Consider the following 13,724-nt stretch of genomic DNA (forward strand, 5'->3'; position numbering starts at 1 on the left):
AGGGGGCATTTTGATGCGCTTGGGAGCTGATTCAGTGTCAAAACAACTGCCAAACTTTCCTATTCAGATTGAAGTTGGGTTTTTTGGAATTGAAGGAAGTTTTAGTGATAATTCAGTACTTTTTCTTCAAGCATTAGCTGTACACAGAACTTTGGACAAGCTTCTAGTTCCAGAAACCCATGAAACAGTCCTGAGATACCACTTTTACATCATACATCACCTTCTGCATGAGGCAGAGCTAGTCTGCTAACTGGTGTGGGTTTAAGACCAGATTCTTATTAAATAAGAGGGCTGAGAGCCTCAGGCCTTCTACACCATCTCCTGCAAACATCTACATGCTCAACTCTCAACTTGTGCCTTAAATACATGTTGGGGCACTGAACCGATCAGAGAGAACACAAGAACAGACAAGAACTTGACACTAAGAAAGTAGTACATTTCTAGAATTCTGTGTTACCTGTCTAATCCAGGATGATCATCAGTATGCCACTTCCATGGAACCCAAGTCACTTGGAAAGAGGCATCCTTCCTCCCCAAAGTGGGAGTTTTCCACTCTCCTTTATTTCCAGAAAGAGATTCCAAACTCATCTTGGATCTCAGAAATCAAAGAATGTGTATGTTGAAATTTATTTATTAGGCAGGTTAATATGTCCTGAAGATTGTCTAACAACTTCAGTTCCCAGTGAGACTCCTAATGCTGACTGCTGAAAATGACCACTGTCTGTCAGGGCAAGATTACTTCTGCTAATGTGTCCTGTCTTAATTGACTCCTGGATTTAAAGTATGTGATGGTAGAGAGGAATGCAGTTAACAGGTTTTCAGAGTTCATAATGTAATTAACAGTTGTTGGTAGTAGAAATACTGAGAAATCTATTATGAAAAACTTTATGGAGGATAGGATTCAGCCTAAAATAACAGGCCTCAATGTCTTCAGGTTCTGATAGCATTAACATGTATATGTGCTGTTCTGAACTTTTGTTTGACTTTAAAATATTCTAAAGCACGTTTGACTCTTTCATGGTGGTGTACTTCTGAGAGCAATTTTAAACGTTTTTATTTTTATTTCAGGAAATTTAATCACATTTGTGAACAAACACGTTTCAAGAACTGAACTTTCTGAAATTGAAGCTGTCTGAATATTTGTAGTCTTTAGAAAGAGGATGGAAGCCCGAAATACTGATCACATAGGAAATGTTTTCAGGGGATTTTCATTATTCCCTCACAGCAGGGAGTCAATAACTTTTTCATCAGGTACTCTGGTGTGACCTTTTTAATTTGTAGAGTTTAACAGTTATATATGAGTAAGTGAGAACCTTTTGAAAGAAAATCTGACAAGCATTGCATTCCATCCTCATTATTACAGTGTTACTATTTCACTATACTTAAATCACGTAATAGCAGCCATACATTGGAGGACCTAACAATAATCAGTAAGGAGTGTATTTGCACTAAATGTGTCTGAAAATAAGAGAAACCTTTAGATTTAAAATGGAAATGCTCTGTACTGGTAACTTAATATCAAAGGAGGAAACTCAACACGTTCAGACTTGTCCACTGCTATCTTGTCATTAGAATTGCAGTTGGGTTGGAAATCTATTAAAGTTCACTTCATAAAACAGGAAGGTGATCTGGTATATGTTCATCAGAATGGTTTTTTGTTAATTTTTTTCCCTATTCATTAAACAAAGAACAGCTTCAGCTTACAGCTCCAGATCAGAACAGTGCTGTGCAGGAACGCTATAAAAGAAAACATTTTTTTTAGTTTAGTAATATTGATTTTTTTTGCCATTAGAATTAAATAACTCAAACAGTTGCACAAATCTTTACAAATCAGACTCAAATTTGGGATAGTAATTGCTTATGAACAAGCTTCTTCTTTTAATAACTGTTTAGCAATTTTATATTAAACTAAACCATTATTGACATAGAGCAGACAGTAAGACAAGTTGGTGCAATTTTTTAAATGTATTTTTTGGTGTGATGTACGTTAGCGAAGCATGTAGTTTTTATCTTGCAGCTGTGCTCTAGTGTGTGCACATCGGTAAAAGCGTAGAAAAGCTGCCACTTCAACAGAATATAACAGATTTACAAGAAAGAACAAATGTTACCTACGGAAAGGTCTACCACAGATGAACTTTAGCAATATGGAGAAATTCTTTTGATGTGGGGGAGATTTTAAGGAGGACATTGGTGTCTCTAACATTTTGACTATGTAGACTTAATTTTTCACTCATCTATTTTTTGCTTAATTATGTTCAGAACATTTCCTGAGCATCATAAAAATGTGATGTAGTCATAAATATTTCCTAGTCGTCTGGCAACTAATGTTCACATGCTGCACTTGGACCAGCTTTTCATAAGTATCATACCCAGGAGAGCAAAGTAGAATGGGAAGAAAGAGTACAAAGTTACCTCTGTATATATCATGTTTTAGGTATGCCTTATTTTGCAAGCAAGATTTATACTTCAACATAAAAAAATACACTCTGTGCTATGTGTTATAGTGCAGCACAGGATGATGTAGCACATTATATCTGTTAGTCAATTAATTAAAAAAGTACAATACTGCACATGTTAATATAAATGCTAATTAAAAATAATGGATTTCTGTTCATATTTTAATTTTAAAAGTAGATGCAGCAGTGATGGGTCTGTTGGTAATATCCATAATGCTGTTAAAAGTACACTTGGGTGTGGACTTCTCTTCCTAATCTCTGGGCATTTCCTCCTGTGAGTAGGGTTGAAATCAGATCTGGAATAATACTTGAAACTTGTTAACAAAACTTTGTCTACCTTTTACTATTACTAACAACGTTCTGTTGCATCTGTATTCATATTTTATGTTTAGAAAGATTGATTTTTTTTAATGGTTATTATATCTTCTCAGGACAGCCATTCCCAGCTGTTTGGTCTCAATTTCAACTCTGGCTGTGCATGTAAGCAAATTGCATGTATTTGTGGAAAGAGAGCCTTTGCACATTACATATAGAAATGTGCTTTGCATTCTCACTCACTACTTTCCATGCCCCACATTGGCTTTTAGCATAGACTTGTCACTATGCTAATGTTCAAGTCCCAAATGTGCTGAATTTTTTGTGGATTAAGAATAACGTCTACAACCCTATGTACAACTTCTTTTGCACCTGCACAAGCTGTTGGGACGTATGTGACATATTACAAATCTGCAACAATCTCAAGTACTTGACATCCAAGCTACCTGTATAGTAGAGGTTCCTTATATACCTTTTATGTACCCCTCTCTTCCCCCCTCCCCAATAGAGAATAAATATGCCTTTCTATGCATAGGGGGTTGAAGTAGTGCAATGGAATGAGAAGTTTTTTGTGATTATATTGTACTTGGAAGAGCTGAGAGATTAACTTGCAAATGGGAAAGGTGAATGAATCCTGATCTTTATATGCTCTTAAGTAACTAAGAGCATCTGTCATGGGTATTACATACTCTTATACATTAGTCCTTTTAAAATGTATGGTTGCCAGGTGATATTTAGATAATGTGATAACTGTATAAACTATACTTGGTGTAATTGTTTAAATACTGTAAAGGTGCACCATATTTTTAACCTGTCTAAAGCATACCCCCACCCTCTTTATAAGAGACATTTGGGAGCTGAGCATGGAACCTTGTAGAATAGATGTTGTGAAAACAAGGGTGATTATGATAGGGTTTAATGTAGTGGTGAATAAGATACAGTCTCCTTCTGTGAGAAGGTTCTTTTATAAAGAAGGTGGAATGGAGTTCTTCCAATTCTTTTTGTGATTACCTGGACTAAAAAGTTATTAAAAAAATTACCCACTGAAGCTGTCTGTTTCCATTTCATCTGTGCTGTTCAATCTCTCCTCACCACAATCTGTGCATAGATGATATTGCACACATCACCTTCTAACGTTCAGTCATATTGCTCATCATTTGAAAGTTATTGAGTTTTTACAGCAAGATACCAGACTTAAACTCTTGATAACTGAGATGAAGATATTACCTGGAGAGAGTCCTTGTATGTGGCATGTGAGAGATCTGGCTTAGCCTCCCTTACATACCTGTCAAGATAAATTTGCAAAGGATCTCCAATCTCTCTGCAGGATTTATAACAAATGAGCTGCACTTCAACTGAGTTCCATTGTACTTGAAAGTAACCACGCAGACATAACTCTTGTTTTAAATAAGAAAAATTCTATACAAGGGACAGGAGCAAAGAGTTTTACTTCCTTTTGTAGAACTGGATTTTCTTCTAACTTTGTGCAAGAGTATCTAGATACTGTGATCACTGTCATTCTAAAACTGCTGACAGTACTAGAATAAGATTTAACAGTGGGCTACAGAAAATGAATATTGCAGCGTTAAAAGCCAGTCTAGATAGTCTAGTTTATATGTACACATGAAAAGATTCTGAATGGCTACTACAGATGGAGAAGTTAAGTCTGCTGTAGAAAGTTGCATACTTACCAACTTGGAAAAACTTTTATTCATACCAGACTTCATTTGACTATTTGATGAAAATAGTAAAGCCAGTCAAACTTGTTATAGTTTCAAGTTTTTATGAGTTAGGATCTTAGCATTTCTGAATTATTACAGTTCTCACACTAAGATGGAAATTGAAATCCTTTAATATTGTAGCTAATCCTTACTGCTGTTTTTTAAGCCAGCTGTCATTCATTCTTCAAACTAAATTGAAAAAACATTAAAACCCAAACTTTAAGCAATATACAGTGAAAGTATAATCCTGCTCCATAAGTTGTAAGAACAAGAGACTTGTAGACATTCAGACCTGTAACTGCTTTGGATGTTCTACCAGCATTGGTGGGTTTAAGTACTGTGTACTCTATTTTAGCATGGACTGTCTTGTATTTAACACAATTTAAAAGGAAGCAGTCAATTTCTGGTCTTGCCAGAGTGAAGTTCTGTCACTGGAACAGCTGTAGCATCGTGCAAGCAGCTGTGCTTTACCCTGCTTATCCATTGTGGAAGGAGTACCTTATGAAGTGGAGTGAAAGAAAAAAGCATCATTTAATTTTAGGTTTTAGAGTGTCCACATCTGTCCACGAAGCACTTACAGTCATTGTTACTCTTGGTCATTCTTACTGTGGGTTGGATTTCAGTCAGTGAGTGGGTAGTTTCCATTACAGTTCTCTGAGCCATCTAGGCCTCAGTAATTTACACCTAAGGTGAGATTGTGCTCCCCTTAAAGTCAATGAGGTTGGTCTTTGGCTCTGAGTAATAAATAGTGAGATGGCTATACTAGTAAAAACACACACTGTAATTGTTAGTGCAGTAGTTTTCAACTTTTAAATGGAGGCTTTAGTTTAGATGGCTTAAACTAGTCCTTTTGGATTTTTTTTCTTTTTGAAGTGGGAATAGGGGGAGTTCGCTCTGTGAGAAGAGGATCACCACCAAACCACAATCAAACCTTTTATTTATGCTTCCTGACAAAACTTTTCTGGAAAAAGGTGTTATTTCATGCTGTCGATCCTCTTGGGGGAAAAAAAAATTTGCAGCACAAGGACTGTTTGCTTATTCCCCTGCTTTCAGTATCGTTGCATTTGAGCAGTTCAGAGAATGTGCCTGGGTAGTTTTCCCGCCTTTTTTGCCTGAGTTATTTTCCCACCTTTCTGTATCAAGTTTGGGAACAGAGACCCCAATTACAATGTCAGGGACCAGCTTCTGAAGAAAACTAACTTAAATTATTTCCTTTGGCAATGCCTAATATGCAAAGATTGTTTCTAAATCTATATTTCAGATCATCTTGCTTTTTTTTATGGTTGGCTGTTCTGACTTTCAATGAGGTAATTTCATCCCTAAGCTCATTAGTTGCTATAGCATTTTTTGTAATTCATTTTCTAAGGGCGCCGTATGAGATTTAACATCGTACATTTCCAGAAAGACCATGAATGTTTTTTAAATTTTAATCTCCCAGTCAGTTATTCCTTTCAATGCTGATGTTACAACTGCTTGGATGGGTTAAGTGACTCCATTGGCTTGGGTCTTGTCACCTTTCTTTCCCCTTTAATTGTTTACATTTTATCCAAACAATTCATTCTAGCTTTTTAACAAACTGTGTGAATTATTAGAATATTTCAAATGTTTTGATAAGTGAGATCAAGCCAAACAACCATCTTGCTGCAAACTGTTTTTCTACCTCGGGGGAAAAAAGCAAATATAAGCAACAAAATTAACATTAGTTAATTGACTGGATTTTATAAAATGACTGAAAGGAAAGTAGGTTTCTGCTAACAGACTGCATCTTCCTGCCCACCCAGCTCCCTGTATTAAAAATTCTACATACTAAGTGTAGTGGATATAAGTATTAAATGCTTGTTTAAAACACAAATCTAAATCTTCAAGTTTAGTACAACAGTAACTGCATATTTGACCCTGCTAGGTGTTTAATTCCCTTAAACTTCTCCTTGCCATTTTAGCTACCTATGAGTAGTTGATTGCTTCTGAAGAAAACTAGTGCCCTGCAATCTTGTTCTGCTATATGGTGGTAGGGTTGCTTCAAAGAACTGCTGCTACCTTGCTCTTGCTACCAATGAGCAAAACTGGGCTCATGCCTTCTTTTGAAATCCTGTTACTACCAATTAGCTAACATTGTGGGTGAGGGGGAAAGGTGGAAGGAATACCTCAGTCTCATTATGAACTACCGTCTTATTGCGTTTGTGATACGGACACTATAGCTATAACACAGCCCAAAGATATTTCTAATAAAATATAAGGTGAAATATAGAAAGGCTTTCATATCAGTTTTACACACTACCGTAGAATCCCCAAGTTATGAAATCAGTGTTATGAACTGACCAGTCACCCACACACCTCATTTTGAACCGGAAGCACATATTCAGGCAGCAGCAGAGACTCCCCCAAAAAAGGAAATGCAGTACAGTACTCCGTTAAATGAAAACTACTAAAAACAAGGGGAAGGGGATTGACAAGGGAAGGAAACTTTTGGTGCTTGTTTCATTTAAATTAAGATGGTTAAAAGCAGCATTTTTCTTCTGCATAGTAAAGTTTTAAAGCTGTATTAAGTCAATGTTCAGTTGTAAACTTTTAAAAGCATAACCATAATGTTTTGTTCAGAGTTATGAACATTCTTCATTCCTGAGGTGTTCGGAACTGAGGTTCTATTGTGCTTTTCTAGGTTTTAGATTCATAATCTCTTGATACTTTTTTCCACATAATTGTTAAATTACTTCCCTCTTCCTGTTAGCGGTTTTTAACCTACTGTACCTAAGAAGTGTTCTATATAAATAAGAACATTAATTACAACTGCAAACTGATGAGCTTGTTTTAAAAGTAAAATGGGTCACAGGACAGGTTTAAATACTCACGATAGTTGAGTGCGTTTTTGAACCCTGGCCTTTTTTTAAAAATATAGGACTTTAATGCACTTTTTAAAAGAATTTCTTACAAAAGCATTACTAATTTGCTCTTTTTTCTGTCTTGCCTAGCTGCGCTGTATGCTGTTAGTTTGCTCAGTTGAGTGGTGTTTTGTGTCTAGTCTGATACACTTTCAGATACAATGCTGATGGGTGCGGCATAAGAATATGAATAGAACAGGCAGCTTTGCAAAGCAGACATATATGCTTTTGGAATAGGCTAGCTGTAGCTATGTCAGAGGTCATCTACCATAATGGTCTGGAAGCCAGTTTTTGGGGCAGGCACCTTTGTTAAAGCCCGCCTCTGCCATTTCCTTGTCCTTGCTGTGCCTCGGTTTCCTCATTTACAAAGTGGAGTAACATCTGTCTAAGTGAGGTGTCGAAGACTCATTTTTTTTTTAGAGTTGGTAAGAGGAAGGGCCAAGTTATGTATATTGTACACAAACTCTTCAGTCTGTGTACCATGAAGACTTTTGTCTCTTACTAATCCTAGTTCATGGGTACCGCAGAGAACACTATACAACTTTCCTACACCAGCAGCCTTCATACTTTTCTAGTTAAATGCTACCCCTGTGATGTTCAAACAGTTTTTCAACAGAAACATGTGGAAATGTTGCCTGGGGAAAATCCTACAGTCCAATAACAGCGGGCTTGGTTTTTAGTAGGAAAGCAAAGATGCAGCCATATTTTTGAAACCAAGTTTAATATAAGAATCTGTATATTGTGGAACTGTTTCCATTCTAGCTTTTTTTCCTATATCCCACTGTAATAGGGTGTCCGGCACTTCTAAAGTTTGCAGCAGCAGCTACAGCTAGTCTGAAAATAAATATATATTGAAGATTGTGATACAAGTTTGAAGAAAGGGAAAGTCTAGTATGTTTACTATCCATGCTGGAGACCTGCCCTGAGTCCCACCCGAGTTTGTTCCGAGGCGGTTAGTGGCTGTGTACCATTGTAGTAGGTATTATGGAGGTAGCACATGCTGTCAATGAACATGAGGGGTATATTTTATACAGCAAGATGCAAGTGTGAGACTTTCCCTCCTTTGCTAGCTGTGGTGAAAGGCTTAGGAGAAGGCAGACTGTCTATTCTTTGGCTACAAGGATAGCTAGGACAGGAAGTCAGTGTGGAGAATGTGGGCAATAACCTCATCTTAAGTAATGTAACTGGATAAACAAGATGTAAGGATATAAATCCTTTTGCTTCAGGGCATTAACTCAAGGGGGCTGTGGAAAAGCTTCTGTGATGAGCACATTATGCAAGAACTATTCATTATAAGATTTCTTGATTTCTCTACAGGCTCTGGTCCTGTTGAAGACAAGTTACTAGCATAGATGTTCATAGATTCCAAGGCCAGAAGGGACCATTGTGATCATCTAGTCTGACCTCCTGTATCACATAGGCTATAGAACTTCCCCAAAATAATTCCTAGATCATTATTTTTAGTAAAAACATCCAGTCTTGCTTAAAAAATTGCCAGAGATGGAAAATCCACCATGACTCTTGATAAACTGTTCCAATGGTTAATTGCCTTTGCTGTCTAAATTATGCCTCATTTCCAGTCTGAATTTGTTCAGCTCCCACTTCTAGCCATATTCCCTCTGTCTGAGGCAGTATAGTGGTTACCAATTACTCAGGGGAGCACAAGTCATTCAGTTCAGTCTTACAACACAAAAAGCAAGCAATAGTGCCAAGGCAGTTTATTCAACTAAAGAAATTCATACATTAACAAACACTCATTGGAAAAAAAACAACCTTCATTCTCCCTCTCCCCACCCAAGCAATTATCGAAGGTAACTGGTCACTTGAGTGTTTTCCAAAAGTATTTTTTTTAATACTTTGATATTTATTTTGCAAGTTGAAGTCTAAAAACAACAAAGCATAATGATGCTGCATTACAATGCAAGTGTTACATGTGAAACTCAATACATAGGGAAAGAGTTCATTAAAATATATAGAGCACTGCAGATTTCTCTAAGTATATTAGCTCTTCCCTTTAGTTCTTGTAACATTAATTTAAAAAAGCTGAAGCCAGAATTTTATACTTTAAAATTCAGCTCAATGCAGGCTGGCAGTAATAAGAATTAACAGAAACCTGCTTGTGTAGTTCTGTTTAAAAAAAATAAGTTACTATGGGATACTCTCTTCCTCCTCAACCAGTACCAGATGCAATGCTTCTATTTCTACACATAAAACATGCTAGGCAAAACTAAGACCATGTGTTGTACAGCTCAGACATTAATAGGTGGTAAATGGAAGCTGGAATAGCAGGTGAGATCTTAAATAAATCAGGGCCAAACTGGGGTTAAATATTTCAAGAGGCAGGCTTAGATGTCTGGGCATAGAAATATTAAGATCACTCATTTGACTCCTAGTGTTGTGGACACAGGGTAGACTGCATGAAGATTTTTCCCACCTTTGGCATCTATCACATATTTGGAGTCCTCTATCCATTTTTAGAACAGCTTAAACCAGCTGTAGTCACATAGCTCCATGTGACACAATCCTTTCAATTAGGAAAGTGAAATGCTTTTAGTTGTGGGGTAAGTATGCAGACATTTCTTGCTAAAACAGGAAAATAACAGTGGGAGGCAATTAAAATACGGATTGGATTATTAAAGGCAATCAAATTACCAGACTTCCCTTTGGTTCAGTCTTCCATTTCATGCGCTGGATTTGTAATCAGGGTGGCATAGCTACTAAGGAGTTCATTTCAAAAGAGGGCTATGAATTCTGCCCAACTTAGTTTGCTTGTTGTTTTTTTAAGGCTTGCCTGCTAAAGGAAGTAATTCTGCAGTCAGTGTGCATTACCAGCAATAGCTGGTTGTTACAGTATTAAAACAATAGCAGCTGCAAGTATCAGGATGCTGAAGACTTTATTGCTAGTGAATAGTGTTTTTTGTATACACCCTCCTATTGCCATGAGGGGTGCTCCCTTAATTCTTCAGACCTACACAGTGCTAGCCAAGAGTGTAGAAATTTTAACAGGGTTAATATTGGAAATTAGTATTAATTATTTTGATAGCATCAGACTGTGTGTGCTCTCATATTGTGCTTTTACCACTCTAAACTGTTAGACTTAAGGTCTACATGTGCCCTTTAATGCTAAGGAAACAGCAAAGACTGATATGAACAAGACTTTGTACTAAAGTGGAGAGGTTACCAACTATTTAAAACATTTTACTTTATATATAAAGTATACATAAACATGCAAGTCCAAATTCTACTCTTGGATAGCTGGAGGCAACTTCAGTTGACATCAGTAGGGATTATGCAAGTGTACCTGAGAGCAGAATTTGGTTCATAACATGTAGCAAAGAACAAGGTGACACCACAGTGACCCTGAGGACTGGTCTCCATTCCACACCATGTGCCATAAAGTAATCACTCAGATCATTTGTTTTCCTGTAGTGTACCAGAACACAGTTACTCAGTATTAGACACCTTTTTAGAGGAGTCACTTTATCACTCTCTTCCATAAGCCACAATTAAAATTCCATGTGGGAGAATGGAACTGAGAACAAGACCATGTCGTGCACTTATTAGGCCCAACTGATCATGAGAAAAGATGACTTTGTTTTGTGCTTTGCTAGGTTACCTTTTCCCATAACTCCAATCTGCTGATGGGAAGAAAAAAATGTTGCCTCTGTCCACACTTGCTACCCTCCATAGGCACAGCAGCTTCTTCTCCAGCAGAAAAGTGAACAGCTATGGTCCTTATTGCATCTGTTCACAGACAGATTCCTTTAGTCGCTCTGGAAGCCTCATTGAACCGATGTTTGACAGAGTGTATGAGCAGTTAAGGAATCAAAATTCCATGGTGACTCGATTGTATTGGTATCTGCACTAGGCAAGCTGCACTGGCCCCTGGAAGAGTTATCGGTCTTCATGTGATTGCTATATAAATTGGGAGACTTTTCCCAAATGGGGAGATCCAACGTGAAATTGGGAGGCCTGGCTGAGCTGTCTCCCTGAACAGTCAAGACCACTGGTGGTTTATCAGGCATAGCCTTCACTGAAGCATATACAACATTTTGCTCAGACAGAGTATCTCTACACTGATTAAAGTGCTCTGCGAGGACCAGAGGCTGCTGGTCATCCCCTTCTTCAGAAATAACAAAAGTTGGTTTGGATTTGTCCATTTCTATTGAGAGCTCCTTGGTTTTTGAACAGTTGATTAAGTTGCTTTTGAGGCCAGGGGGGCCATGGCTTTGGTTATCAAGTGGAGGTGTCACCCCCACGTGTCTCGAGGGATCCAAGGGCCTCACCTCTTTGCAATCAGGGGAGCTGGTTAAAAACCCAAAGTAAGGGTTCCCAAACCTGGATTTCTTCAAGCTGGAGGAGCTCAGTTTCCCCTGCCTTTGCGCAGATTGGGTTAGTGGGTATGATGCGGTGCAGGTGGACGAGTCAGAATAAACAATATCTGAGATTCCCTCTATCTCAGTGGCTGAAATTACTTTTCTGGTTGTTACACTCTGGTTTCTTGTGGATGTAGAAAGACCCTACCAAAATAATAATAAAGTTAATAAACATACTTTGAAAAGCAGCAGTCTAGAAAACTTTTAACCTTAGGGAATTTAAAATTGAAATTTCATAGTGCACTTATCATGACCAAGAGGCTACATGCTTCCTTCCCTTCTCAAAAAGCAGTACTTTGTGCATGGGAAGATACGGAAGCATCATGTTAACTTTATAACAAGCACTCTTGGTTTGACATCTGCAGAGTCAGAGAGACAGCTAGTCATCATGGGTCTATGGATTCTTTGCAGTACAATACTAATACGTCAATTAAAAGAAACCTAAGATATAACCACAAAAATTATGCAGAATGACTCAAGATGATCCATTCTGAAGAAATAATTCGTAAGTTTAAGGGAAAATAATCTTTTATCCAGATGCTTAGCCCCGAGAGTTGCAGCTTCTCAGTGCTGCAGGATCAAGCTCCAGATGACGTATATTATGGTAATGTGAACTAACAGTCTCCATCTCTCTCGCATGTGTGTGTGCACGCACACATTCAGGGCCTTGGACCTTTTCAGCTGATATGCTCAACACATGCACAAGGGAAAGGCAGAAGAGTGGGAAGAGGAGTTCACATCAAAAAGTAGGTGGGTCTTTATATTGCACAAAGTGCCCCTTTGGAAGTAGTCTTTAATGTTGTTAGGAGCACAATGCCTGAATCCCACACCTTCCCTTCTTGTGGATACTTACGCTGCTGTCTACCAGTTTAGTGAAGGGGCTGTTAGTGGTCCAGCTATACCATTTTTTCTGTAACTGAGGTAACGGAGTCAGTAAGTCATGAAATGTGCGGGCACTCCATGTCCGTTGCCTTGGATGATGGTTCTCTGCCTGTGTGTTCCCTTTATCCACAGTACCTGCTCCTGGAGCCATATGATCAGAAGTCAGCCAGTCTGACACAGAAGCTGGACTTGTGACACTTCTCTTTAGGTTTTTGTCCTGAAAAACAGAGAAATTTTTCAACATCTTCAGCCAAAGGTCTCAAAAGTACTTTACATGCAAAGGCCCGAGTGGCACTTAGAAACATTGAGCTATCTGTGAAAGTGACCCTGGTTCTTTAAACACATCTTTTCTTGGGACAAGATAGGTCAGTGGGGCAGCTTGTACAGCACCTGCCTAACATATGCCAGAACAGAAAGCATTAAACCCACCAGGTTCACCATTGCCTCACTCTGCCCCCACAAGAAAAGTTTTACCTTTATTAGCCAGTTTCAAAATATCCCCCACTCAGCTAGAAAACCCTTACATGCCAGAGAGACTCCCACAGTCCTCTCAAGCAAACGCATTAGGGCTTGTTTACATCTCTCCATGGCGATATTTACCAAACAGCCACCTTCTCAGAATCCTTCTTATAACATTTAAGGACTAATTATTTCTATAACAATTAATTTGATTATTTAAATCCAATCCAGTGTGGAGACTAATTTGTTGATTTTTAAGCTTGATTCGGTAGTTGCATTACTTTATTTTCATTTTAATATGAGTAATATCAGCTTAGCTTTGGCACTGTGTTTTATTGACATCATAATTAAGAGTTTTAATAAGATGTATACAAAAAATATGGAGTTGGATTTCTTTCATTAAGCAATGTGAGTCCAGAACCTTTGAGGATCTGATGGATATCAACTAGTCAACCTAAAGGCCTGACCAGCTCCCCTCAATCAGTCTTTGGTTCTCACAGGTCTCTTGATCTAAAACCATGAACCTTAATGACCTGTGCTAAAAGTCTTAAGTTTTTTAGACAAAGGCTTTTGTAGTCTTCCCCAGTGTTTGGCACTGATCTCTGAGATATCCCCACCCTGACACATTTTAGGAAG

At 38.0% G+C, this 13,724-nt stretch overlaps 2 protein-coding genes across 7 annotated transcripts in view; one reads left to right on the plus strand and one right to left on the minus strand.

Moving 5' to 3' along the window:
* The window catches only part of CHFR (checkpoint with forkhead and ring finger domains), a 35,981-nt gene extending 32,162 nt beyond the window's left edge, over positions 1–3,819 (plus strand). For all 4 annotated transcript variants that reach the window (XM_044989416.1, XM_044989419.1, XM_044989420.1 and 1 more), the window contains exon 18: positions 1,069–3,819. In XM_044989416.1, the coding sequence (XP_044845351.1) occupies positions 1,069–1,111 (43 nt within the window). In that variant the 3' untranslated portion in view covers positions 1,112–3,819. The remainder of the gene's footprint in view (positions 1–1,068) is intronic.
* Positions 3,820–9,074: 5,255 nt separating this feature from the next.
* The window catches only part of LOC123351175, a 46,935-nt gene continuing 42,285 nt past the window's right edge, over positions 9,075–13,724 (minus strand). For 2 of the 3 annotated variants that reach the window (XM_044990396.1, XM_044990397.1), the window contains 2 exons: positions 12,601–12,846; positions 9,075–11,891 (listed from right to left, as the gene is read on the minus strand). In XM_044990396.1, coding sequence (XP_044846331.1) covers positions 11,154–11,891; positions 12,601–12,846 — 984 coding nt within the window. In that variant the 3' untranslated portion in view covers positions 9,075–11,153. The remainder of the gene's footprint in view (positions 11,892–12,600; positions 12,847–13,724) is intronic. The other variant, XM_044990398.1, reaches the window with a different exon arrangement.

The sequence above is a fragment of the Mauremys mutica genome, chromosome 16 (assembly GCF_020497125.1).
Source record: "Mauremys mutica isolate MM-2020 ecotype Southern chromosome 16, ASM2049712v1, whole genome shotgun sequence".
Taxonomy (NCBI): Eukaryota; Metazoa; Chordata; order Testudines; family Geoemydidae; genus Mauremys; species Mauremys mutica.